This window comes from Trichosurus vulpecula, chromosome 3, assembly GCF_011100635.1.
Source record: "Trichosurus vulpecula isolate mTriVul1 chromosome 3, mTriVul1.pri, whole genome shotgun sequence".
In the NCBI taxonomy this organism is placed as follows: domain Eukaryota; kingdom Metazoa; phylum Chordata; class Mammalia; order Diprotodontia; family Phalangeridae; genus Trichosurus; species Trichosurus vulpecula.
Genome location: NC_050575.1, coordinates 204,393,704 through 204,420,134, shown reverse-complemented (window position 1 = coordinate 204,420,134; position 26,431 = coordinate 204,393,704). Strand labels below are relative to the sequence as shown.

Here is a 26,431-nt window from a genome sequence, read left to right as displayed (position 1 = left end):
TCAGCCAAAGGATATGACTAGCAAAGGTATTTAGTGAAATAACATAAGAAAAATCCCAATACAACATTCTCCCAATTAAACATGGGATACGCTCCTCCACAAATAGAAACACCATTAATAAAGAGTATGAGGATGTCTAGAGATCATAGGTGAGGGTCACACATTTATGAAATAAATATGGCCAGGGTTGAAGGGGGCAATTCATACCTTTGACACTGCAGCACCATTAAAATCTTCTGGTAATGTCACTATATGGCTGGCACTGTGGTCCCTATTGGATGTGGCATCTCAACTGAACACGTTGCTCCATTGGTCATAGCTGATACAGTGATGATTGCTGGTGAATCTTGGGCACATGGTCTCAGCTTCCTGCTACCAGTTTCTGGACCTCTTCTCTTCAGGGTCAAGTGCTGTCCAGATGCTATGTTAAGACAGTGACTAGGACCTCTCCTTAGTATCAAGTAATCAGGAAACGTTTGAAGTGCCTACTATGTGCCAGGCACAGTGCAAAGTGCGATATAATAATATAATAAGTATAGCCTCACAGCTTTTTAATCATAGATACCACCCTAGACTAATAAAAGCCAGGCAAAGTGCTCCCAGACTATGAAGAAATCTTCTCCACCTCCTGGGCAGAGATGACAGCATTCTTGCCTTCATCATGTAGCAAAACCCAACTGCTTTCATGCCACATGTCAGTCATAAAAATGTCCAAACTGTCTCCCTCTGTTAGGTGGGTGTTTTGTAAATTGCATTATCATACATAGAAAGGTGAGTTATAATGATTATTATTGCCTTACCCCCAACTCCATCCTCCCCCAAAGCTATCCCCAACTACTGCAAGTTGCCTTTGAAAATGGGTCAGTAGGGAACAGCTAGGTGGCACAGTGAGTAGAGCACCGGCCCTAGAGTCAGGAGGACCTGAGTTCAAATCCGGCCTCAGACACTTGACACACTTACTAGATGTGTGACCTTGGGCTAGTCACTTAACTCCAATTGCCCTGCCTTCTCCCCTCCAAAAAAAAAAAAAAAGAAAATGGATCAGTGCAAGAACAAGCTCCAAGAGACAGAAATCCGATTCTTCTATAACTCAACCGCCGGCTCTTGTGAGGCCTTCAGCTATGGGGGCTGCAAAGGCAGCCTCACAGCTGCAGAGAATCAAGTGAATTGTCTTCTTCCCACCCACCCATTCCCAGCGTTTTGGGCCTGGGCCTAGATTTCAAAGTTGCTCAGGGCTGGGGGCTGCCCCCATGGGTTGAGTGGGCTCAAGCAATCTGCTCTTTTTAATAGCTCATCACACTCACACTCACTCCTCTCCCTGGTTCTCACCACCACTGCTCCCCAGACAACACCAAAACTAGGGAGTCTATTTCTTGCCTCCCCACTTCCAACCCTTCTCTAGGACATTTTGCAAGGCTAAGAAGAGGCCTGAGCCATCTCAACTCACTTATTTTTCAAAGAAGGGGAGGGAAGGAGTCCAGAAAAGAGATATCTTACTTGTCCAAAGTCACACAGCAAGTGAGAGTGGCAAAACCTAAGTCTCTTGCTTTCTAGTACGGTGTCCTCTCTACTATACCGGGCTGCCTCAGTTGTCCGGGTAGTGACGATGACTGGAAATTAAGGGGTTGTATCACTTCTCTTACATTGTTTCTTCATTTATAAAAAGGAAATCATAGTCTTTACACTACAGATAGAATTGTTATGAAAAAATTTTGTAAACCTTAAAGCATTATAGAAATGACATGTTAATTAAGAATGAATGAGTAAATGAATGAACAAGTATTTATTAAACACTTACCATGTGCTGTGGATATAGATACAAAAGTGAGACAGCCCGTGCCCTCAAGGAGCTTATATTCTAAAAGGAGAAGACAATATATGCGGCGGACTGGTGGCCAGAAAGGAATATTTTACTTTGGAAAGTCACAAAGATGATAAATGTAGCCATAGGAGAAGAGATTGACACATCCTCTGGAGCAGTGATGGAAATACTGATTTGATTATAGTTCCAAAGATGGAAAGGGGAGGGAGGAATGAGGGCATACAAGACATGAGGGACAATAACAAGATGACTGGGTGTAAGGTGAAACATAGCCATGAGTAGCTAGCAGAACAAACTCCCCTACCACATAGCCCTTGCCACTTCCATGTCCAGAAAGGCCAACCTGCTGCCCTCCTCACCATCCCATGTCTTTTATTCCCAAATCTCACCTGTGCCCAACTGGAGCTGATGAGGGTACAGTCTCTGGGAACCCCCTTGAACCTGGAGTACAGTCTCTGAGAACCCCCTTAAATTCTCCTTGAATCTTCCAACTAGATCTGGTCTTACCCTAAGGCCATAAGCCTTACATTATCATTAGGCCCAAATCTCCACCTAGCCTAGCCCTTTATTGTGCAGCTATTTCCCACCCTGAAGTCTGACCTCATCCCAGTCCCTGGAGTCTGACCTCATCTCAGTCCTCCTTAGACTCCTCCTCAAGTCCCTCCCTAAACCCCTCCTCTAGTCACCCCAGACCACCCCTCAATCCCTCCTACAATCTTTGTATATATAATCTCCATCTTGCCTCCATGAAGGCGCTCAGAGTCAATCTAGCTCAGTAGATTGAATCTGGCCCACTTGTGAAAACAGGTGTCACAAAGGGTGGGATTTCTTAAAACAGCCCATTATGGTGAATCTTTAATAAACTTTGTCTTTTTCCTTGGCTGAGAAGGCTTGAGTCGAATTCTTTCGGCAGGACCCAGCATGTCTGTGTTTTGGGATCTTGAGTACCCCTAGAAACATATGGCTCCCTACCATCATCATTTTTCTTTAACCTCTTCAGAGCCTCACCTGCTCCAGAGTACTGACTGATCATACAGTCTAGTCAGATCCTTCCCCTTCTCAGTCCCTCTACCCCTGAGTGACTCAGCTGTCCTTGTTGGGTCCTAGTAATGGGCAATACTGTTATTTAGATTGGGATTGTTATAATTTTCTTTTCACATACATGTCTTTCAACTAGACTATGAGCCCCCAGAGGGATGGTCAGTCAATCAACAAACATTTATTAAGCATTTAATGGTGTTTTTCTTCTTTGTAACCCCCTTTTGTGCCATACATTTAGAGCTGGAAGAGACCTTAGAGGTCATCTTTACAAAAAAAGAAATCAAGGCTCAAATTAAACTATTTGCCCGATGCTGCATGGTTTAGTAAATAGCAAATCTGAGATTAATACCCAGAATCTATAAATGGAGATTCAACATTTGTTCTACCACATCCTACTGCTCCCTCCACAGTATAGTCGTAAAGCAGGTTTTGGTCAAGTTGTTGAGGATATCTTTACACAAGTTCAATTAGTTCCCTGACTGGGGAGTCAGTAAATAAGCATTTACTATGTGCCTATGTACCTGCTGTAGCAGGTGAAAGATGAAATGACTGAGGAGACAAAGATTGGATCTTCCAGGCATGTTGATTTATTAAGTAACGCATGCCAATTGCCCAACAAATCCTGACCAGATCTTGTAACCTTAGGCCTGGACCCCAGATACAGGGGGAGATAGACTTTTATACATTAAAACAACTAATCAAATAAGGCCAATTAATTAAAAGGAAATAATACAAGTTTGGACCATTTGATTTCTAATTGGATAAAAGATTAAGGACTTTCCAAGTTGGGAGGGGAAGAGTGAGCAGGCACAATGCCTTGAAATCAGAAGGAGGTGTCCCATTCCCTCCAATTGTCTGTAAACAATGAAAGGAATATGGAAACAATAAGTGATTGACCAGTACAGGGTCAGTTTTCAGATAAGACACATGGGTTGCTTGAGACGTGCAATTGTGAGAAAACTCTTTGCATCGAGTCTTTGGGTCTGACTGGGTTTCTGGTCAGAGTAACCTAGGTCCACAGTTAAAGGTCTCTAAGCAGCAGGTAGGGGTGGGTCCAGTTTCCCAGCCATGCAGGGCTAGGTTCAAACAATACAATAAGATTTTCTCCCAATTCCACAGTTAAATAAAGTTTTCTCACAAGAGAGAATTTGGACTAGATCCATAATTGAATGGAAAGGGAACTGAGCTAGCTCCAGAACTGAGTCACAAGATGGAGTCAAGGTGTTTCACTCAGTTCTCACAATTAGCCACTTGCTGTCCTAATCTCAATTTTCTCACTATGTGGCAAGCACTGTGCTAAGGCTAGGGATACAAATGGGGATGTTTCCTGCTCTCAAGGAAGTCATAGTCTAATGAAGAAGACAACATGCAAAATGCCAGTTAGTTGATTGAGCACCTGTTCTGGCTCTCCTGCATCATGCCTCCAAACCCCTCCAGCTCAGGGTTGCTCAAGTCCGATGGAAAGCAGGAGCAAGGCATGGCCAGCTCCCAGAGTAGAGGAACTAATCCTGGATTGAGAAGGCAAACAAAACCCTACGAGTCATTGCTCTGCCACCAATTTGTGGTCCCTACCTTGAATAAAATAAGACTCAGTGATCGCTAAGACCTCTTCTAGCTCTACAATTCAAGGGTCTGCTCAAAGTGTGGATCCATCAGTCTTCTTTTGATCCCTCAAAAAGGGCCAGAGAAGGGGGGAAATCCTCATGCAGGGGAGAGGAAGCCTGAGGAAAGCTTTTCAGGCTCTGAGAGCCAATGGAGTCTCACCCCAAATGTAAACAATCCTCCCCAAGCCACCTCCCTATAGGGCACCTTTGACACACACCTCTGTTATTGTGAACGATGCCATCCTTCCAAACCCTCTCACCACCCAGGAGTCATCCCACATACCTCACTCTCTCAGGCCCCACCTGTTGGTTTCACCTTTGTATCATCTCCTGAATATCCCCACTTCTCTTTTGACATTATCACTACTCCAGTGCAAGTTCTCAACACTTCAGGCCTGGATTATTACACTAGCTCTCGTGGTGGATCGGCCTCTCTCAAGTCTCCCAATTCTGGTCCATCCTCCATTCAACTTCCAAAGTGATTTTCCTGAAGCACAGGTCTGACCCTGTCACCCTCATACTTATGTACTGGAATCAGTGGCTCCCTATTATCTCCAGGATCAAATACAAAATCCTGTTTGTCATTCAAAGCCCCTTATAACCTAGTCCCTCCCTCCCCCCCCCACCCGCCACTCCACCCTACTCACCTTTCCAGTGTTTTTACACATCACGGCCTTCCACGTAACTATTCAATCCGGTGACACTGGCCTCCTCCATAAAGAAGACCCTCCACTCCTCAGCTCCTGGCACTTTTCCTGGCTTTCCCCCATGCCATGAATGCTCACCCTCCTCACCTCTCTGGGCTTCTCTTGTCCCAGCTTCAAGTCCCCCTCTACAAGAAGTCTTTCCAAATCCCTCTGTTAATTACTTCCTATTCATCCTGTATACAGCTCTCTCTCTCTCAAGGACAACGCCTGTCTTTTGCCTTTCTTTGTATCCCAGCACTTAGCACAGCACCTGGTACATAGTAGCGAGTGTTTATGATTGGTGCTGACTAGCCCCTATAACAGGTCCTTGCAAAGCTAAGATGGCCAACTATTTCTACAACTCAAAATTGGGCCACTGTCAAACTTTTATCTATGGTGGCTGTAGAGGCAACAGAAACAACTTTAAGAAGATCTCCTGCTTGAGGGTCTACAAACACCAAAGTAAGTGCAGATGATGCTGGGGATAATGAGAGTGATGGTGCTGGTGAGGATGGTGATGGGACCATTCATGGTGAAGAGGCTGGCAGAAACATGTTAAGCCACTTGTAGGTGCAGCCTTGCAAATGCTGTCTACAGCCCCTGCTCCATCACTAGCTAACAGGGACTTAAGATGCCCTGGGCGACAGCTACTGCCATGTGGAAACAGATAGGATTTATTTCCCTACCCCATTAGGAGTAGGGTTATGAGATGTACCAGCTAAGGGGCTGATTAACTAGGGAAATTTAGTGGTCCCCTCTCCCCAGCTCCAGCAGCATCAGGACACTCAGGAAGGGGTCCGAGGATCCCTTCAACCTTGGGCCCCAGTGTGCGAGGTGAGGACCTAATGATGGCTCCATTCAGAGACCAAGGCAAAAAATGCAAACAGGGAGCAGCCACTGGGACAATAGGAAGCAGAGATCTGACTCGCAGTCCTGACTCCCCCAAGTCATCATGGAGGGTCCTACCTGCCCAAACTGGCAATAAGAAAGCATTTTTAGCAATTTCAGGGGTGGAGCTGTTGCACTTGGTGCCTGATCCTTCAAGGAGGCATGCTGTGGGCTCTGCCGCCTTCCCCCACCCTTGCCCTCCAGAGGAGGAGCACAGAACCAGGCAGTGTGCAGAAAGAACTCTAGTCGAAGGCAGGGGTCTAGAATTCTAGTCCATGCTCTGTCACTAACATGTTCTAAGACCTTGGCCCAGGTCCTTAACCAGTCTGTTGGCTTCCTCCTTTGCAAAAAGAGTGATGAGGTGCTCTCTAGTATTTCTTAATGCCCTAAAATTATATAATCTGTTAATCCTTTGTTCAAATCAAAATGAAGAAAATGACACTGACTGTGGCCTCTTCAGTTACCGTGGCTGCCAGCAGGGGACTCTAGGTATTGTAAGTGATGAAACCCTAACCCCCCACTCTAAAAACCTGGAACTTTAAAGCTGGAAGGAATCTTAAAGCTCCCCTAGTCCAACCCCCTTTCCCTCATGGAACTGAGACCCAGAGGGAGAAAATGACTTGTCCAAAGACCCACAACTATGCCTACCTAGCAAAGAGGGTCCCTCTCATAAAAGCTAAGCCCCAGAAACAAGAGGACACAGAGCCAGGGTGGCAGTCACACTTTATTCTGGACATCAGCTGCTCAGCAGCAAACAGGCTCCACCTACCTCATAACGTGATCAGGAAAGCCCAGTCCTGCTCCTCCCACTATTCCTCTGGCCAATCCTGGGGAGACCCAGGCCTCTGTATGACTCACGATTCCTAGAGGGTTAGGCAGGTAGTAGAGAGAGTCAGAGGGCACCAGGTAAGGGGCTCAGAGATGAGAAGACTCTGATCTATGGAAGAGGGCAACACCTTGACGGAGCAAGGAGGGCAGAGAGGGTCAGACGGGGGGAACGCCTCTGATTCGGCGGATGATATTGGCCAGCCACCTGACGAGCCTACTGCGTTTGGGCTCCTCTAGGTGGAAGGTACGGGTAAGAAGGTTGTAAAAGGAGCCGTAACAGACGGCCACGACGGTGCAGGTGAGGCAGATGACGTTGTAAGGCATGCTGAAGTCCGGTGTGGGCAGGTTCACCAGCAGTGGCTCAGTGTAGAGTCTCACAAAATAACTGGAGCTGTCAGAGACAGGAAACCTGCCAGGGAGAGAAAGAAATAGGTGGAAATCTCATGAGAGCTCAGAGCTCTAGGCCTCAGCCCTTCTCCAGCTTCACAACAATAAGAGCTTTCAGATCTGTGAAATGCTCTGCTCACAACAACCCCACCTTACCAACGCCACAGGTACCACAATGCTCACATTACAGACTCACAGCTGGAGAAGGCCAAAGCAAACATGAATCCACCTCTCCTGATCTCTACACCACCCTATCTACCCACTACCACCCAAAGCCATCAGCTTGGTGAACTGACTTTTGTGGATGAGGAACTATTTAGGAAAAACGTGACCTTAATGAGCCCCAAATGTTTTTACTATTGTTCTGACCATTCCAACCAACAACCCCCTGGCTGCCAAGGAGACATAAACCAAAAAGCACTTGTGAAAAATGCCCTGATTGGAGTCTCTGCTCCCACTGCCCTTAGGGACACGCTGCAAACATGACATGGGAAGGCGCCATGGTGCAGAGCCCTGGCCTTAGTCTCCAGACCTAGGGTGCAATATCAGCTTTGTCCATTAACACCTCCATGACCCTGAACTGGCTAGTTCTCTTTTCTAGGCCTCAGTTTCCTTACTTGTAAAAAAAGGAACCTAGACTAGATGGTCTTCCAGGCTCCTCCAAGCTCTCAAAAGCCATGCTCTTAAGCCCCTTTCAGCTTGGACACTCAATGTAGTTCAACTCAATACACTTTTCTTAATAAGTACCTCCCAAGGGGGGGCAGAGCCAAGATGGCAGCTGGAAAGCAGGGACTAGCGTGAGCTCCCCACCGAGTCCCTCCAAAAACCTATAAAAAATGGCTCTGAACGAATTCTAGAACAGCAGAACCCACAAAATAGCAGAGGGAAGCAGGGCTCCAGCCCAGGACAGCCTGGATGGTTTCTGGGTGAGGTCTATCCCGCACAGAGCTGGGAGCGGAGCAGAGCCCAGCGTGGGTGGCGCAGACCAACCAGACCAGGAGCCAGGCGGAGCGTGCCCTAGTGCCCTGAATCAGTGAGCTGCAGCAGTTACCAGACCTCTCAACCCACAAACACCAAAGACAACAGAGAAAGTTAGTGGGAAAAGCTACTGAGGACAGAGTGAAAAAAGGAGTTCACGGTTTGGCCACCACCCTGGGGGCAGCGGAGGTGGGGCAGCTACAGAACTACAGCTGCAGTTGCTTCCGGCCCCAGGCCCACCTGGTGGGAGGAATTAAGAGGCAGATCAGAGCAGGAGTGAAGAGCCTGCTGAAGATCGAAGCCCGGTCCGGGTTGGGGGTTCTTGGGGAAGGAGGAGTGCTGGTGTGACAGAGCTGGCACATCCCCCCAAGCTTGGAACATAGTTCTCTTACCTCTACAAGCAGTCATACCCCACTGAAAAACTCAAGGGTCAAGTTAGTTGGCTGGGAATATGGCCAGCCAGCAAAAACGCACCCAGATTCAGTCTCAGACTTTGGAATCTTTCTTTGGTGACAAAGAAGACCAAGACATACAGACAGAAGAAGTCAACAAAGTCAAAGGGCCTACAACAAAAGCCTCCAAGAAAAACATGCACTGGTCTCAGGCCATGGAAGAGCTCAAAAAGGATTTGGAAAAGCAAGTTAGAGAAGTAGAGGAAAAATTGGGAAGAGAAATGAGAAGGATGTGAGAAAACCATGAAAAACAAGTCAATGACTTGCTAAAGGAGACCCCCCAAAAAACTGAAAAATATGCTGAAGAAAACAACACCTTAAAAAACAGACTAACTCAAATGGCAAAAGAGCTCCAAAAAGCCAATGAGGAGAAGAATGCCCTGAAAGGCAAAATTAGCCAAATGGAAAAGGAGCTCCAAAAGACCACTGAAGAAAATACTACCTTAAAAATTAGATTGGAGCAAGTGGAAGCTAGTGACTTGATGAGAAATCAAGATATTATAAAACAGAACCAAAGGAATGAAAAAATGGAAGACAATGTCAAATATCTCATTGGAAAAATCACTGACCTGGAAAATAGATCCAGGAGAGATAATTTTAAAATTATTGGACTACCTGAAAGCCATGATCAAAAACAGAGCCTAGATATCATCTTTCAAGAAATTATCAAGGAGAACTGCCCTGATATTCTAGAGCCACAGGGAAAAACAGAAATTGAAAGAATCCACCGATTGCCTCCTCAAATAGATCCCAAAAAGAAATCTCCTAGGAATATTGTCACCAAATTCCAGAGCTCCCAGATCAAGGAGAAAATACTGCCAGCAGCCAGAAAGAAACAATTTGAGTATTGTAGAAACACAATCAGAATAACCCAAGATCTAGCAGCTTCTACATTAAGAAATCGAAGGGCTTGGAATACGATATTCCGGAGGTCAATGGAGCTAGGATTAAAACCAAGAATCACCTACCCAGCAAAACTGAGTATCATGCTCCAAGGTAAAATTTGGACTTTCAATAAAATAGAGGACTTTCAAGCTTTCTCAGTGAAAAGACCAGAGCTGAATAGAAAATTTGACTTTCAAGCACAAGAATCAAAAGAAGCATGAAAAGGTAATCAAGAAACGGAAATTGCAAGGGACTTACTAAAGTTGAACTATTTTGTTTACATTCCTACATGGAAAGCTGATGTGTATGATTCATGAGACCTCAGTATTAGGGTAGCTGAAGGGAATATGCATATAGATATATATGTTTATGTATATATATGAGAGTATATATATGTATGTATGTATATATGTATGTGTGTGTGTATATATATATATATATATTTAGAGAGAGAGAGAGAGAGAGCGCGCGCGCACAGGGTGAGCTGAAGATGAAGGGAAGATATCTAAAAGAAATAAAATCAAATTAAGGGATGAGAGAGGAATATATTGAGAGAGGGAGATAGGGAGAAATAGAATGGGGTAAATTATCTCGCATAAAAGTGGCAAGAAAAAGCAGTTCTGTAGGAAGAGAAGAGAAGTCAGGTAAGGGGGAATGAGTGAATCTTGCTCTCATCATATTTGACCTGAGGAGGGAATACCATACATACTCAATTGGGTATCTTACCCCACAGGAAAAAAGGAGGAAGAAGATAAAAAAAGGGGGGGATGATAGAAGGGAGGGCAGATGGGGGCGGAGGTAATCAAAAACAAACACTTTCAAAAGGGGACAGGGTCAAGGGAGAAAATTCAATAAAGGGGAATAGGTTAGGAAGGAGCAAAATATAGTTAGTCTTTCACAACATGAGTATTGTGGAAGGGTTTTACATAATGATACACATGTGGCCTATGTTGAATTGCTTGCCTTCTTAGGGAGGGTGGGTGGGAAGGGAAGACGGGAGAGAATTTGGAACTCAAAGTTTTAAAAACAGATGTTTAAAAACAACAACAAAAAAGTTTTTGCATGCAACTAGAAAATAAGATATGCAGGCAATGGGGTGTAGAAATTTATCTTGCCCTACAAGGAAGAAAGGGAAAAGGGGATGGGAGGGGAGTGGGGTGACAGAAGGGAGGGCTGACTGGGGAACAGGCCAACCAGAATATACGCCGTCTTTGAGTGGGGGGGAGGGTAGAAATGGGGAGAAAATTTGTAATTCAAACTCTTGTGAAAATCAATGCTGAAAAGTAAATATATTAAGTTGAAAAAAAAGAGAGAAAATAAAAATAAGCACCTCCCAAAGGCACTGGGTTGGATGCTGGATGTTCTGTTCCAAAGTATCTTCCACTCTTAACATTGTATGTTCCATGCTCTAAGTTCTCTTCTAGCTCTGCTATACTCTGAGTCTTTGATGATACCAAAATAACAGATATTTATAGCAATGAATGAATTACAATGTAATGTAGGTAAACATCTTACCTGATCCAATGAGATCAAACTAGATGGTGTCTAAGGTCCTTTCTAGCTCGGATTCTATGACCCTATGTCCCTTAAAACAACCCTATCAAGGAAACAGTCCAAGTATAATCTTTCCCATTTTAGAAATGACTTAATGGAGGCTCAGGTCTTAAAGACTATGAAAGTCACACACTTGCTTAGGCTGTACAGATGGCCTGTAGATGGCAGGGTCAGCATCTGAACCAGGGCTTTTTGACTCTTAAATCCACAAGGTCCTGTTCAGGTTCAATCAAGCTTTTGGCAGCTCTGCTGTGGTTGGGGTTCAGCATCCTACTTAGGCCCCTTCCCCAAAGCACCCCAAACCCTGATGCTGCTCTTTATTCCATTTGACACCACAGATGAACTGTAGGAGGTTATTCCAAGGTGTGTGTCTCCAAAGGACTCCAGGTAAAGGGCAAAAGCCTCCAGAAAAAAGATCTCAAATATTGGCACAGCTTGTCTGGACATCACATTCTCTGAAAGCAGAAGAGTACTAAGAGACAGGCTTAGGAGTGTGTCACTGCACCCAGGGCAAAAAATTTTGACACTCACATTGTGCTGAAAAGTGGGCTTTCTTCCCAGTTTGCTGGTTTGGCTCCCACCAGGTTGGGCACCAGGGCACTCAGGACGGATGGGCTGCACACAAACACACAAACAAAATGTGTCTCTGACTTATTACCACCTTTTGGGGCAAGCTTCAAAGAGGCTGGGGCTGGGGAAAGGACAGAGAAAAAGGACAAGGACAGAAAACAGAAGACTTCCCAACATACCTGACATAGAAACCATGATTTGGGTCAGGTGTGTACTCAGTCCACTTGAGCAAAGCACGTTCAAATTGGATGGAGACCTTGGTTACAGAATTGGCTGGCAGCTGAATAAGCATCTCCAAGAGGTGGGGGCGCAACCGGTCCTGTGCGGGCTGGTAATGAATGTAACCTGGAGCAAGAGAGAGTCATCAACTTCTCTCCCCTCATCTTGGGGGCTTACACCAACCCGTGTACCCATGCCATCCTCAACACCAACCCTTGTACCCATTTCCTCCTCAGGGCTACATTCTTTTTTTTTGTTTGTTTTTTGGCAGGGCAGTTGGGGTTAAGTGACTTGCCCAAAGTCACACAGCTAGTACGTGTCAAGTGTCTGAGACTGGATTTGAACTCAGGTCCTCCTGACCGGTGCTCTATTCACTGTGCCACCTAGCTGCCCCCAACAGGGCCACATTCTTAGCAGGTAGGGCTGGGGACTAAGGCAGTCTGCGCAGACAGAACAATGTTTTCGGAGATTAAAAAGCTCTTGGACAATCTGAGTTAAAACCTTCTAAGAGTGGAAAGGGCTGCTTCCTGAAATATTGAATTCTCCACCCTGGAAGTGTTTCAGCAAAAGCTGGATTCTTCTTAAGGGTACCACAGATGGACTCTCACATGGCAGGATGGTTAAAGTAACTTTGAGGCTCCATGAAAGGGTTGCTGAAAAGAGAGGGATGTCAGGCACAGAGGGTGGCCAGGGTCCTTACTTGGCTTGTTTTCCTTGCCCTTGGTGGTGATGACCAGTGTATGAACATAGAGCCGTAAGTACCAGGGCACGGTCTCCAGGAGCAGAACAGGAAAGGCTCGGTACGGGTGTGTGTTGTGTAGCACGGTGCTCAGCTCCCCTTTCTGCAGCCCGTAGCCACTCACATACCGTTGGGCATGCAGAAATGGAACTAACTGAGACCCTGTGGGAAGGATGGGGAAGCAAAGGGGTCAGAGTGAACAGGTCATCAAATGAGGCCTAAGCTAAAAAAGGGAAAAGGATCGCTTCTCACACTTTCTAACTCAACATTCTCCCCAAAGATGGTGCAGTACAAAGAATTCAGAACTCAGGATCACGAGGCCTGCTTTCTAGTCCCAACTCTGTCACTAACTTGCTCTAGGACCTTGGACAAATCATTTCCCTGCTCTGGGCAGCAGTTTCTTCACCCATTAAATGAAGGAGTTGGAGCGGACGGTCTGAGGCCCCTTCAAGCTATTAAATTTCATGACAACACCGCAATCCATCCCAGGGCTCTAAAGCCTAAGAGCATGTTAGAAAAGCCTTGGAATCAGCGCCATGATGCTTTGGGTTCCAGCCTTGGCCCCGTCCCTTGCTAACTAGCTATGCAACCTTGGCGGTTATTTAACCTCTCTGGGGACCTAGAAATGGGGAGAATAACCCATACTCTGCCTGCCCCACAAGGAAGTCCTGGTCCTAGAGAGAAACTGAGATAACAGACAAAAAACGGACATGTATATTTGTTTATGACTATTAAGATAACGGATAAAAATAAAATAAAATTACGTGAACAAAAAGGAGACACATCGCAGTACAAGGCAAAGAGCACCAACTGGACATATGTCAGCTCTGACCCTCAGTCACTTAACCTCTTGAGCTTCAGCGACACCTACATTACCAAACTGTTGTGTTCTGAATCTTAAAAGTGTTATAGAAATGTGGCTTCTTATTATCCTTCCTATCAACTTAAGAGGTCTCTGTGTCTTTCCCAGATCCCCCATAAGTGTCGTCTCCAAGCCCCTCACCTATATCTTGGAGCTGCTTCCACCTGAGCTGCAGGTTGAGGCTTCGGGAGCCACTGAATGTGGCAGGGTTAAGCAGGTCATAGACAGCGTAGGTCTTCCGGTCTCCCAGGACAACTGCCTGGTACGTGGACGTTGGGGGTGGGCTCACCTCAAGAGTCTCATTCTCCTAGGGACATAGGAATAAAGGTAGCTAGACCAACAATACCTCCGGCCAAGAGGAAGGAAGAATAGAGATATGGAATGTGCTGCACACTCAATGTGCATCAGTTTCTTTCTCTGTAAAATAGGGAAAAAAACACTCATTCCCCATTTAAAAGGATTGTCATGAGGAAAATATTCTATCAGCCTTGAAGTGTTACGGCAATGTGAGCTTGAGCTATTACCTGACCGTTTCTGGAGATATCGACATAGACATAACTTTGTGAGGCCAAAGGACAGGCCTCAGTGATAGTTCGAGAAAACATCCGAAAGAGAGACCAGTCTGCAGAAACAAGCAGAGAGCAGAGTTAAGAGAAGTACTTAGATGGAAGGACGTTAGGGTGGAAGTCAAGAGTTATTACCTTTCTTCCCTTGGCCTGTTGTATAGGCATCAAACACAACTGTGAGGGTCTGCCTCAGCTCCCAGGAGACACTGACACAGTGGGCATCCTAAAAATCATAGAATATTAGAGCTGGAAGGAACCTAGGAACAGGGGCAGAAGACTGGTAGCAGTGAGTAGCATTTCCCATCCCTACTCAAATTGTCTCTAGACTTCTGCAGAATCGTAACATCATAGGTTTAGAACTGGAAGGGCTCTAATCCAACCCCTTTATTTGACAGATAAGAAAACTGAGATCCAGAGATGTTACATGACTTGTGCAGTGTCAAAGTATCTGAGGCAGGATTTGAATCTAGGTCTTCCTTACTCCAAGTCCAGCATTGTAACCTCTCTACTATTCTGGCTAAGGTCTGGTTAGTTAAGACTTTTCCTTTAACAGAAGTGACCAGTACCCAAAATGCCTCACAGCATTGGTACAGGGAAGGGCTCATGCCACCGTCAAACTTACCCGGCACACAGGACGGATATGCACTGCCTGGGAGTGATAGCTGGTATGGAACAAGCGCTCAGCTTTAAGAAGAACAGAAAGGCCAGCCTGGGAAGCAAAGGAGGAGAGAAGGTTTAATACCCACATAGGGAACTTCTTCAGATGCTAGCTGGTAATGTGGGAGGTGTCTCTCCAGACATGTTCACTGCCATCCCAGAATGAGGCAGTGCTTCCCCAATTTCCCCAGTTCCTTGGTAATGGTGAGAGTTGGAGAGTGAAACTAAATAGTTCCAAATCACTCATTTCACCTTGGAACTACAAGGCAAGAGCTTCTTCCATGGAGTGAGGTTCTCAGTGCACACCACCTCTCGGGGAAGGACAGCATAACGCAGGAAGTGATGGTTGGTACCTACAAGAAGAAAGATCAGAGCTCAGGGTCAGGCTGCTCTCTGTCACTTATCCCAAAACTATTCTAGCCAAACTCTAGATGATAGAGGCTAGTGCTCTTCCTACTCCACCCCCCCAACCCTGCCCTACCCCAGGTTCCCCAAGCCCTGCTGCTACTTCTTTTCATCATCTCAAATATTAACTGCCTACTATGTGCAGAACGTTATACTCAGCACTAGAGGAAACACAAAGTTTTAGATAAAACATAGTCCCTTCCTTCAGTACGGAGATCAGTCATTTACACAAATAACTAATACATAATATTATAAAATAAATGCACTTGAGAGGTACAAAATAAAGAGCTATGTGAGGTCTTGCCATTGCAGGATTTGCATTAGGCCTCATTTCACTAAGTCTCAGGAGGAAGGCAAGGGTGAATTAACTCTTCTCTTCCTCTTAGAGTCCTTGCCAGGTCTCGTTACTAGGAAAGAGGAAGCCGTCCTGGCTTTTGGAGGGCAGAATATAATCTCTTTCCACCATCCTCTGGGATTCAAACTCCAACAGTAGAACCAGAGACCTTTGTTATTCACTCTTCTCATACAGTCTGGCTTCCAGGACTCTCAACTGCTATTCTATCCCTTCCATGGGGTTGATAGTAACAATGATATATGTATATAGTAAAGCACTTTGCAGCCATTATTTTTATCTAAGTGTCACAACAATCCCTGATAGTTAGCATTACAGATATTAATCCTCACTTTTACTGATGAGGAAACTAAAGGTAAAATGACTCTCCCACATTTACCCAGTGAGCATGAGACAGAATCTGAACCCAGGTCTCCAAGAACCCAAATCTAGCACTATTTCCAATCCACCCCCAAGGGAGTCCTGACTTTGCCTGTCACTTAACTACTGAAGTTACTTTCTCTCTCTGGGTCACAGTTTCAATACAAGGAAGTTGAATTAGATGCTCTTTAAGGTTCCTCCCAAGTCCAAAATTTTAGAATCCTACAGGGAAGGGTGGAAGGATGTGGACTGTTACTCAGAACCACAGGATTCAGAGCTGGAAAGGACCTTAAAAATGATAATCTAGGGCAGGGATTCTTAACCTTTTTGGTGTCATAGTCCCCTTGGGCAACCTGGGGCAGTCTACAGACTCCTTAGAATAATATTTTAAAATGCACAGAAAACCCCAAAAAGGATTATAACAAAAACCAATTACATTGAAATACAGTTACCAAAATGTGGTGGGGGTTTTTTAAACGTATCCTGGAACCTAGGTTAAGAACTCTTGATCTAGTCATAAAATCACAGACTTGGAGTGGAAGGGGCTTTATAAGGTCATCTTCTGTGACACTCATTTTGTGGAGGAGGAAGCTGTGAGAGAATTAGTGACCTGCCCAAGGACATAAGGACAGCAAATAGTAGGGTTAGATTTGAAGCCACGTCCTCTGACTCCAAGTCTGGTACTCATTCTGCAATGTCACATCCAGGGTGTCTGGGACTATCTCACCATTGGCCAGCCCCAAGGGTTTGAAGGAAGCAGTAGGAGTGACAGTATTGGTGGAGTCAATGAAGTTGAGAGAGGCGCAGAAGATCCCTGAGAGGATGTTACTGAGCTCCTTCCAGGCTGTATCAACACTAGACAGAAAAGAAGGGGGAAATATCCTAAGTCAGTCTTGGGACTGCTTCTGTGTGTCTTACACAGAGATCTGACCCCCAGAGTGAAATCAGGGAAAAGTGTAGCAAAAAAAAAAAAACCCAACCCCCAAAACAAAAAGGCTTGCCACCAAGGCAAAAAAGAGAAAATGCTCCACACCCCATCTCTCTATTCTGGCCATTCCTCCTATAACTTCCACTCCTTATCCTCCCCTCCAGCTAGGCCAATTTTTTTGTCCTCTTAAACATAGGGGTCTCATAGTCATCATCAGTATTATTATTATTACTAAGAATAACAACTCAAATTTAAATGGATTTTTTTTCATTTACAAAGGACTTTCTTCACAATAATTCTGTGAGATAGGGGCTGAAAGTGCGATATCTTCATTTATAGAGGAGGAAGCTGAGATTCCTGGAGCCTGAAGTGATTTAGGATCCCAGGATCTAGAGCTGGAAGGGATCTTGGAGAGCATCTAGTCCATCCCTTATTATTTTGCAAATGAGGAGACTATAGCAGAGAAGGGAAATAATCAAGGAAAGTTAGTTAAGGATATAAAGTAAAGGACAGAAAAGAGTAGAAAGAAAACTGGAGAGAGAAAAAATGAAAGCTAGAAGTTGGGAGAAAAAGGTAGACAGACAGCAAGGTTCAATAGGTCTTGAGGTTAGACACAGAGGTTACTTTGAGCTTCAGGGTTTTCCAGACCCTTCCCAAAGGTGTCCCAAGTCTCCACAGAACATTATGAGAGAATAAAGCTGAACAAAGACTGATTTTCATTGACTAGGATCTTAATCTGAGGGTCCCCAGTGTCTGAGGCTCATCTTACAACACCCAAGACACACCTGCACACCTGGCAGCTGGGCTGGACAACCTGACCTACTCTGTTGGCCCCCACAGGCACCAGACACAATTCCTCTCAAAGCAGGAGAAAGTGTCTCCGGGAATCCTGCACTGTCTCCCTTCCTTCACACCTAACAGCAGCCAGAGGCAGGTACTTACTCTGCAACTGAATCTTGGAACCAGACCCAAAGCTCAGCCCCAGCCGGGGCCTGCAAGAAGGGCTGGCCCCAGAAACGCGTCCTCCAGAAGCCCTGTGTGAGTGACAGATGCAGCTCCTGCACAGAGTACTTGGAGATCAGCTGCCCCAAAGCCTTGGGGAAAAGCCTGTAATGAGAAACTGGGAGGGAAAGCGTTGAGCTGGCTCAGCCCTCTCTCCTGTGCTCCCAAGTCACCCCTCAAAAAGAAGGCATGGGCCCCAAAGAGAGGGCTGACATTGAGGAGAATAGGTAGGTCAAGTGCATACCCCCTTCTTTCTCACCCTTGCCCCCCATTAGTGACTCTGGTGATCTAGGACCACAGCCCACCCTCATACCTTCAAACAAAACCATCCCAGAGTTCGGTTCTTATTCAAAGCCCACCCCTAGAAGAACCCTTCCTCTTGTCTCCAACTCTACCCCTGATATCATGACACTTCCTCCACCCATCGAGATGAGATGTCTCCTACAACAAGCATCCCCCTTGCTCTCGCCCCAATGTCCTACATCTCCTTGGGTACAGGTCCCCCATAGCCCCAAGAACCACCCCGAGGCCCCGCCCCCACAGCAGAGGCCCCGCCCCCAAAGCCTTCCCAATCCGCTCCACCGTTGCAAAGCCCCACCTCCCACCAAGCCCCGCCCCCTCTCCATAATCCAGAAGCAAGGCCGCCCTAAGGAATCACCGGACCCGTCCCTCTCACCTCCTTCAAGCTGCAGCTCCGAATCCCAACGTGTGCGGAACTGAAAGGTGGCCGACACGTCTCCGGAGGGGAGCGGAGTGAGGACTAGTTCCTCCCGCAGGCTATCCCGCTCTGGCTCTGCCCTGCTCTGGCGGCCCAGGCCCAAGAGCAGAGCCAACAGCAGGTGCAGCACGAGCGGCGCCGCCATGGCCATGGCCGCGGCCGCCTCCGCCGTGGCCGCCACGCAGAACCCGCCCCCAAGGGCCCATGTCCAATAGCGAGAATGAATGGCGGCGACTTCCGGGAGAGGCGCCGGGTACCCGGATTGGGTTACCAGGGCGACGCCTGGCAGGAGGTGGGGCGCGCTTCACTTCGCGGAGGCTGCCGGGAGAGAAAACCGACGGAGAGCGGAGTCTCTCCTCGATTGGGCGCAGTCGTCGTTGTCAGGGTCTTCGTGCGTCGAGCTCCCACTTTTACCCGGGTCCCAGTCTATAAAATGAGACCCAGCTTTTTTTTTTAAAATATGAAGACCTTCCTTTTAACAAAAATTTCCCCAATGAGAGCATTAATATCGCTGTGGATATCAACACCCACCTTTTTCATCGACCACCTCCTGTAAAAAGCTTCCTCCGTTGGTGCTTCCGCTCCCTCTCCTCTCCCTCTAACAAACTCTTTACAATCAGCCATCTGACCGTACCCCCCAATCCGTCAGCCAACACCAATGAGCATTTAGTAATTGCCCGCCGCACGCCAGGAATGGGGGAAAAAAAGATGCAGAGGTGACATTCTAACAAGGAAGACAAGAAGTACATCTTTGTGTATGTGTGTGATGTGTGTGTATGTATACACGAATAGACAACATACACGCGTACATATATGGTAATATACATGTGTATGCGTAGTCATGTGCATGTAGGAAGTGTCACGTCAGGATGGAGAAGGGGGAGACCAGGTGAGATGTTGGGAGTGGAATTGGGGAGTGGAGGAAAGGTTCTTCTAGGAGTGGGCTTTGAATAAGAACTGAACTCTGAGACCGTTTTTGTTTGAAGGTATAGTCATATAAATACATAAATATAAAGTGAATAGAAATACAAAGTGGTTAAATACAAGATAGGGAGATGGAACCCAACAGTTTGGGGAATCAGGAGAGGCTTAATGCACAGAGTCGTGCTCTAGCTGCAGGTTAAAGAAAGAGACTCAAGTGGAGATGAGGAAGGCATGTATTCAAGGCATGCGTGGCAGCCAGTGAGTGCAAAGGCGTGGAGATGAGAGATTGACTTTCATGTGTGAGGAGCAGAGAGAAGGCCATTTTGAATAGATCACCACTGGGGATTAATGTCCAATAGAGCTGGAAAGGTGAGTTGGGACTAGTTTGAGTAGGGCTTTAAAAGCTAAACAGGGGAGTTTATATTTTAACCTACAGGTAATAGGAAACTTCTGGAGTTGGTTGAATAGGGGAGTAGTGAGGTCAGACACTCAAGGAGAATCATTTTGGCAGCAGTATATAAGATCACACAAGGAGTGGTAAGAGACTAGTTAGAAAGCTGTTACAATAACCTGGGTTAAAGATGATGAGGACCTGAATAAGTACCAGTAGCATTTATATAGTGTTTTTTAGGGTTGCAAAGCACTTTACAGAGTTTATTATAACAACCCTATAGGGAAACTGAGGCTGACTTACCCAGGGTCACAGAGCCAAGTATCTGAAGCAGAATTTTAATTCATATTTCCCTAACTTCAAGTCCAGCTTTCTATGTATAGTACCTCTTAGCTGCCTCTAGTAAGTTAGTTGTGTAAGTAGAGATGGAAATAGGAACAGTGCAGTTTGACAACTGATTTTGTATGCGGAAGAGTAAAGAGTTATGGCTAAAACATGGGAGACTGAAAGAGAGGAAGTTTGGAGGAAAGATAATGAGCTGAATTTTGAACAGTACTGAGTTTAAGATATGTCTGGGACATCCAGTTTGAAATGTCCAATAGGTAATTGATGATGCAAGACTGAAGCTCAGGGAAAAGACTCTGTGTGTGTGTGTGTGTGTGTGTGTGTGTGTGTGTGTGTGTGTGTGAAGACTCAGGTTTTCCTGATTCCAAGTCCAGGATTCAATGCACTGCACTCTCTTAGTTGTTTCCTATATAGGAATCATCTGCACAGAGATGATGGCAACATCCATGGAAAGAAAAAAGCTCTCTCCAAATTCAATAATGATCTCTTTTTAAAATAATTTTTATTTTTGTGTAATGCAGTTCTGGTCCGTGTGCAGACCTCATCAGCTTGCTAAGATGTTGTCTCTGAATGGAGGACACTAGGGAGCAGCTTCTGGAAGCACTGTGATGACGTATGAGAGAAGTGCTTTGGACAGACTGGACCATTCGGTAATTGGTTCTAGTTAGCCTACCACATGGTTGGGAGTAGCCTTTTTCTATTGGCTGTGTAGCTGGAATTGTCACCATCTTCAAATTCCAGCTCCAACTACCTTTTGGCTACTGAATCTGGGGGAAGAAGGTATCTTCTTCACCCAGCATCCAGTGAGACCATATGCTAAGAAGGAAAGCCTAAGGGCCCCCTCCCCTCAGGCCATGTGGCCTTTCCAAAATGGGGCTTTCTTGGCCTCTTCATTCATTCTTTTCCATTCTAGGTGCAAGGAAAGGAGTCTACAATCTTGGGAGTTTCAGACTCCAGGAGAGCAAGCCACAGGGAATCCAGGCAAGTTTTGCAGCCAGTACAGCATCAGCGCTCCAGCAAGCAAGGGGTTACCTTCAGGACTCCATTCAGCCCAGCAAAAGTACCCATCTGGCAGCGATGCCCTCTCTGAAGATGAACTTGGTGGGATCAGTGCTATGTAGGGACTGAGTTCAGTTTTGAGCCTAATTTCCATTTCTTTCTTTTTCCCACCGCCTCCACTGAAATGGAATAGTGGGGATTATGACACATGATGTTGAGGCAAAATGCTTTTACATTTGTTTTTGTTGTGTCTTTTGGGGTAAGTATCTCTTTGTAAAAGTTATCCCATGCTAAGTGGTTAAGTGCCAGTCACTGTCCTCCTAATAAATGGGAGAAATGGGTGGGAACTTGAACCAACAGCACCCTCCAGGGTGCTCTAGAATCCTGAGGGGGAAGATATTATAACCTGGACTTGAGCAGAGCCAGAGCATTCTTGTTACCTTTGTTATTCTGAACCTGACAGACGTTAACAAATATGAACATTTTTATATGAGAATGTAACATGGTACATGTGTAGACATTCTCTGTGTAGTTTGGGTTCACTGCATGAGAGCTTTGGAACAGTTTCTGGACATGAAGTAACCAATTACTGAAGGGACTTGGTGTTTTAATATTATTTGATAGACCTTTGGTTGTCACCCACCCCCACGGTAGTGGTGGGGGGCAGGGCATGGTGGTATGGTTCTGCATCTATTAGAAGAATTCTGTTTCCATCTGGTGGTTTCTGATCTGTAGCTCTCCAGGTGGTAAAACATGACTTCAGTGAGGGGTCCTTCTCTACCCTGGTATTAGGGTAATCCCATCTACATTGGCAACTGATGCCAAGTACCACAACTGTGCAAGCTTGCCCCTGGGAACCTGGCTTCTCTTACCTCTTTGATGTTTGTTCCTTCCTGATTTTGAATACTCTGAGATAAATGAGATGGATTTGTCCTAAGGACCTTGAAAATTTGTAAGTTCTACTGGTCTGGGAGTTGGCAGCAGCATTATCCTCCCCAGCCCAACCTCCCAGCGATGGTGTCTGATGACAGGGATAAGGTCTGCACTGGGGAAGGCCACTACCCACAGGTCCAAGCTGAGGTGAATGGAAATACAGATAGGTTGTGATTAATGCACATTATGAAATGGTACTAGGTCTCATTTAATGCTAATCAGAATTCAATTAATATGACAAGTGTGAGCTTATCAGTTTACACTTTCCCATCATTGGGTGTGGATGTAATATACTGATGCATACCATATTAACCAACAGTTGTGTTGATTTTCTTAAATACCTTCACATAAAGGACAAAAGGAGGAATGTTTCAGATGGAAACAATGCCAACACACGAAAGAAGAAGCTCATTATTACATTAGAACAAAATCTTGATGTAATTGAACAACATGAACATGGTCATAAATCACTTTAAAGCAGAACAAGATGTCTGAGTGCCTGAATCTATCACACAAAATATTATAAATCACACAGGAAAATAAAAGACAAAGGCAAATCCATGTCAGCTTTTTGGTTTGCAAACAGCTATGGGGAATAGAAGTGTTACAACAGTAGTTTTGAAGATTGCAGTCAAAAACACATTCCTCTTAGTAGAGCAGCCATTCAGACAAAAGCTTCAAATTTATTTAAGGCAATAAAAGAAACTAGAAATGAAGTGGATAGTGAAGAACTCCTACTGTAAGCATTGGTTGGTTGGACTGATTTAAAAATTGAGTCCATTTGCATACCATTAAAATTATTGTAGAAGTGGCCTGTGAAGATTAGGACGTGGAAGCTAAATATTTTAATATTTTAAAGACTTTAAAGGATTTTAAAATATTTTAAAATAATCGAAGGCAGATAAACCGATCAACAAATTTTTCATGTGGATAAAATGTGCTTATTCTGCAAAAGGATGCCTTCCAGAACTTAAATTTGTAACGAAGAAAAAACTCAACCTGGATTTGAAGTACCTGTGGTTCGCCTAACATTTTTATTGAGATGCAGTACAAAAGGGGAATTTAAATGATAACCAATACTTGTTAACTTGAGAAACTTACAACCATTAATGGCTTCCAGTTCTTTGGTAGTCAATTAAGAAAGCATGGGTGACGAAAGCTGCTTTCAAAGACTAGTTTTCAGGTTATTTTAGTCCAACTTTTGAAAGATACTTCAGGGACAACAATATCCTATTTAAAGCATTACTGATTTTAGATAGTACAGCCATCCAACTATACTTGGTTTGTTGTGGGAGAAAGTGAGCGTGCAAATTTGCCAAAATGTGGATAAAGATCATTGCATCTACCTGTACATATATGAAGATTTAAAGGTAGAGAAGATAGTTCAGTCTGTACTGCTAAGATATTTTAAATAATAGCAATGTTTTCATCATATTATCAATATAGATATGTTTGTATTTTTTCTTCTTTTAAATTTTTGCTTTCTATAACTATTTGTAATAAGCTTGAATCAGAAATACATTTTCTTTGGCTTTTTTATTACATTAACAAATAGTTAAAAAGTAATTTTTTAATATTTTCATAGCACATTTCCCTTGGTCTGGAACAAGTTATCACATTTTCCATATAATTATGTATCATATGAGATCAGATAATGAGTTCACTTCACGAAATTCATCATTGACATTAATTGGGACCCATCTATAGACAGTATAGAGCAGTATTGCAAAACTACGTTGTGAGGCTTACATGTTAATCTCGCATCCCATTTTAACCATAGAAGCTGTTACTGAATCCTATTCAACTAAGGCACGCTAGTTCTTTATGCTTAGCATTCCCCTTTTTGTGTTAAATAAGATGCCTGTTCCACACCTGATTCATATTCCACAGAGCACCTCTTTTATTTTTCCCATTTTGAAAGGAGTCCTAGGCTTGTGAGCCAGAAGTAAAAATGAGTGGGAGAAAGGAGAGCCAAATATCCCTGTTTAGAAGAATGCTTCCCAGGGTGGAGCCAAGATAGCGGCTAGAAAGCAGGGACTTGCTTAAGCTCTCCCCCAAATCCCTCCAAACACCTGTAAAAAAATGGCTCTGAACAAATTCTAGAGCTGCGGAACCCATGAAATAGCAGAGGGAAACAGGTCTCCAGCCCAGGACAGTCTGGATGGTCACCAGGAAGGGTCTATTGCACGGTGCTGGGAGCAGAGTGCGGTCCAATGTGTGCCATTCAGCCAGCCAAAACAGGCCTTGGGGCCATGAATCAGTGAGCTGTGGCAGTTACCAGAGTTGTCAACCCACAAACACCAAACATCAGGTTAGTGGGAAACTGCGGGATTGAGTTCAGAGTTCAGAGTGGTCCAGCCACCAGCCCTAGGGGTGGCGGAGGTGGTGCAGCAGTGGCAGTGGCAGCAGCAGGAAGCTGCTTCCAGAGCTCCAGCTTCAGCTACTTCCCGAGTCCCTGGCTCACGTGGTGGGAGGAATCTAGCAGCAGATCAGAGCGGGAGCATAAGGAGTGCTTTGTGGGCACAAAGGCAGATTCTCTTGCTGTGCCCTGCTTGGATCTGTATTGTGGTCCTGGTTGGCGGTTCTTGGGAGAGGAGGAGCACTGATGTGACAGAGCCTGGGGTGATGGTGGAGCAGCAGTAGCTCTGAAAACAGCAGTGCTTAGACCCTAAAGCTTGGGACAAAGTACTCTCTACACTACAAGCAGTCATATCGTGACAAAAAGCTCAAGGGTCAAGTAGTTGGTTGGGAACATGGCCAGACAGCGAAAACAGACTCAGATTCAGTCTCAGACTTTGGAATCTTTCTTTGGTGACAAAGAAAACTAAAACATACAGCCAGAAGAAGTCAACAAAGTCAAAGAGCCTACATCAAAAGCCTCCAAGAAAAATATGAATCGGTCTCAGGCCATGGAAGAGCTCAAAAAGGATTTGGAAAAGCAAGTAAAAGAAGTAGAGGAAAAATTGGGACAAGAAATGAGAGTGATGTAAGAAAACCATGAAAAACAAGTTAACAACTTGCTGAAGGAGATCCAAAAAAATAATGAAGAAAATAACACCTTAAAAAATAGACTAACCCAAATGGCAAAAGAGCTCCAAAAAGCCAATGAGGAGAAGAATGCCTTGAAAGGCAGAATTAGCCAAATGGAAAAGGAGGTCCAAAAGACCACTGAAGAAAATACCAACTTAAAAATTATATTGGAGCAAGTGGAAGCTAGTGACTTGATGAGAAATCAAGATATAAAACAGAACCAAAGGAATGAAAAAATGGAAGACAATATGAAATATCTCATTGGAAAAACCACTGACCTGGAGAAGAGAGCAAGGAGAGATAATTTAAAAATTATTGGACTACCTAAAAGGCATGATCAAAAAAAGAGCCTAGATATCATCTTTCAAGAAATTATCAAGGGAAACTTCCCTGATATTCTAGAACCAGAGGGTAAAATAGAAATTGAAAGAATCCACCAATCGCCTCTTGAAAAAGATCCCAAAAAGAAAACTCCTAGGAAAATTGTCACCAAATTCCAGAGCTTCCAGATCAAGGAGAAAATACTACAAGCATCCAGAAAGAAACAATTTGAATATTGTGGAAACACAATTGGAATAACCAAAGATCTAGCAGCGTCTACATTAAGGGATCAAAGGGCTTGGAATATGATATTCTGGAGGTCAAAGGAGCTAGGATTAAAACCAAGAATCACCTACCCAGCAAAACTGATTATAATGCTCCAAGGCAAAATATGGATTTTCAATAAAATAGAGGACTTTCAAGCTTTCTCAATGAAAAGACCAGAGCTGAATAGAAAATTTGACTTTCAAATACAAGAATCAAGAGAAGAATGAAAAGGTAAACAAGAAAGAGAATTCATAAGGGACTTACTAAAGTTGAACTGTTATGTTTACATTCTTACATGGAAAGATGATATATGTAATTCATGAGACCTTTCTCAGTACTAGGGGAGTTGAAGGGAATATAGACAGAGGGCGCAGGATGAGTTAAATATGAAGGAATGATATCTAAAAAAAATGAAATAAATTTAAGGGGTGAGAGAGGAATATATTGAGAGAGGAAGAAAGAGAGAGATAGAATGGGGTAAATTATCTCACATAAAAGAGGCAAGAAAAAGCAGTTCTGTTGGAAAGGAAGAGAGGGCAGGTGAGGGGGAATGAGTGAATCTTATACTCATCGGATTTGACTTGAGGAGGGAATCACATACACGCTCAATTGGGTATCTTACTCCACAGGAAAGTAAGGGGAGGGGGAATAAAAGGGGGGGGATGATAGAAGGGATGGCAGATAGGGGGAGGAGGTAATCAAAAGCAAACACTTTTGA

At 44.7% G+C, this 26,431-nt stretch overlaps 1 protein-coding gene and 1 long non-coding RNA gene across 4 annotated transcripts; one reads left to right on the top strand and one right to left on the bottom strand.

Annotated features, from left to right (window-relative positions):
* Positions 1-6,746: 6,746 nt before the first annotated feature.
* Positions 6,747-18,713, bottom strand: PIGT (phosphatidylinositol glycan anchor biosynthesis class T). 2 transcript variants are annotated; one of them, XM_036751087.1, is made up of 12 exons: positions 18,462-18,713; positions 17,726-17,903; positions 16,583-16,710; positions 14,991-15,091; positions 14,704-14,790; positions 14,217-14,304; positions 14,040-14,137; positions 13,657-13,822; positions 12,615-12,815; positions 11,875-12,040; positions 11,657-11,740; positions 6,747-7,278 (listed from the first exon to the last, which is right to left on the bottom strand). In XM_036751087.1, exons 1-12 carry the CDS (start codon positions 18,652-18,654, stop codon positions 7,026-7,028), a joined length of 1,743 nt encoding a protein of 580 aa, XP_036606982.1. In that variant the 5' UTR covers positions 18,655-18,713; the 3' UTR covers positions 6,747-7,025. The 2 variants fall into 2 exon arrangements, with proteins under 2 accessions (XP_036606982.1, XP_036606983.1); XM_036751088.1 differs by lacking the exon at positions 18,462-18,713 and adding an exon at positions 18,099-18,350.
* Positions 18,410-23,483, top strand: LOC118843441. 2 transcript variants are annotated; one of them, XR_005009915.1, is made up of 3 exons: positions 18,410-19,392; positions 20,685-20,813; positions 21,077-23,483. It is a non-coding gene; the product is annotated as an uncharacterized LOC118843441 (long non-coding RNA). The 2 variants fall into 2 exon arrangements; XR_005009916.1 differs by having other exon boundaries at positions 18,776-19,258.
* Positions 23,484-26,431: the final 2,948 nt, after the last annotated feature.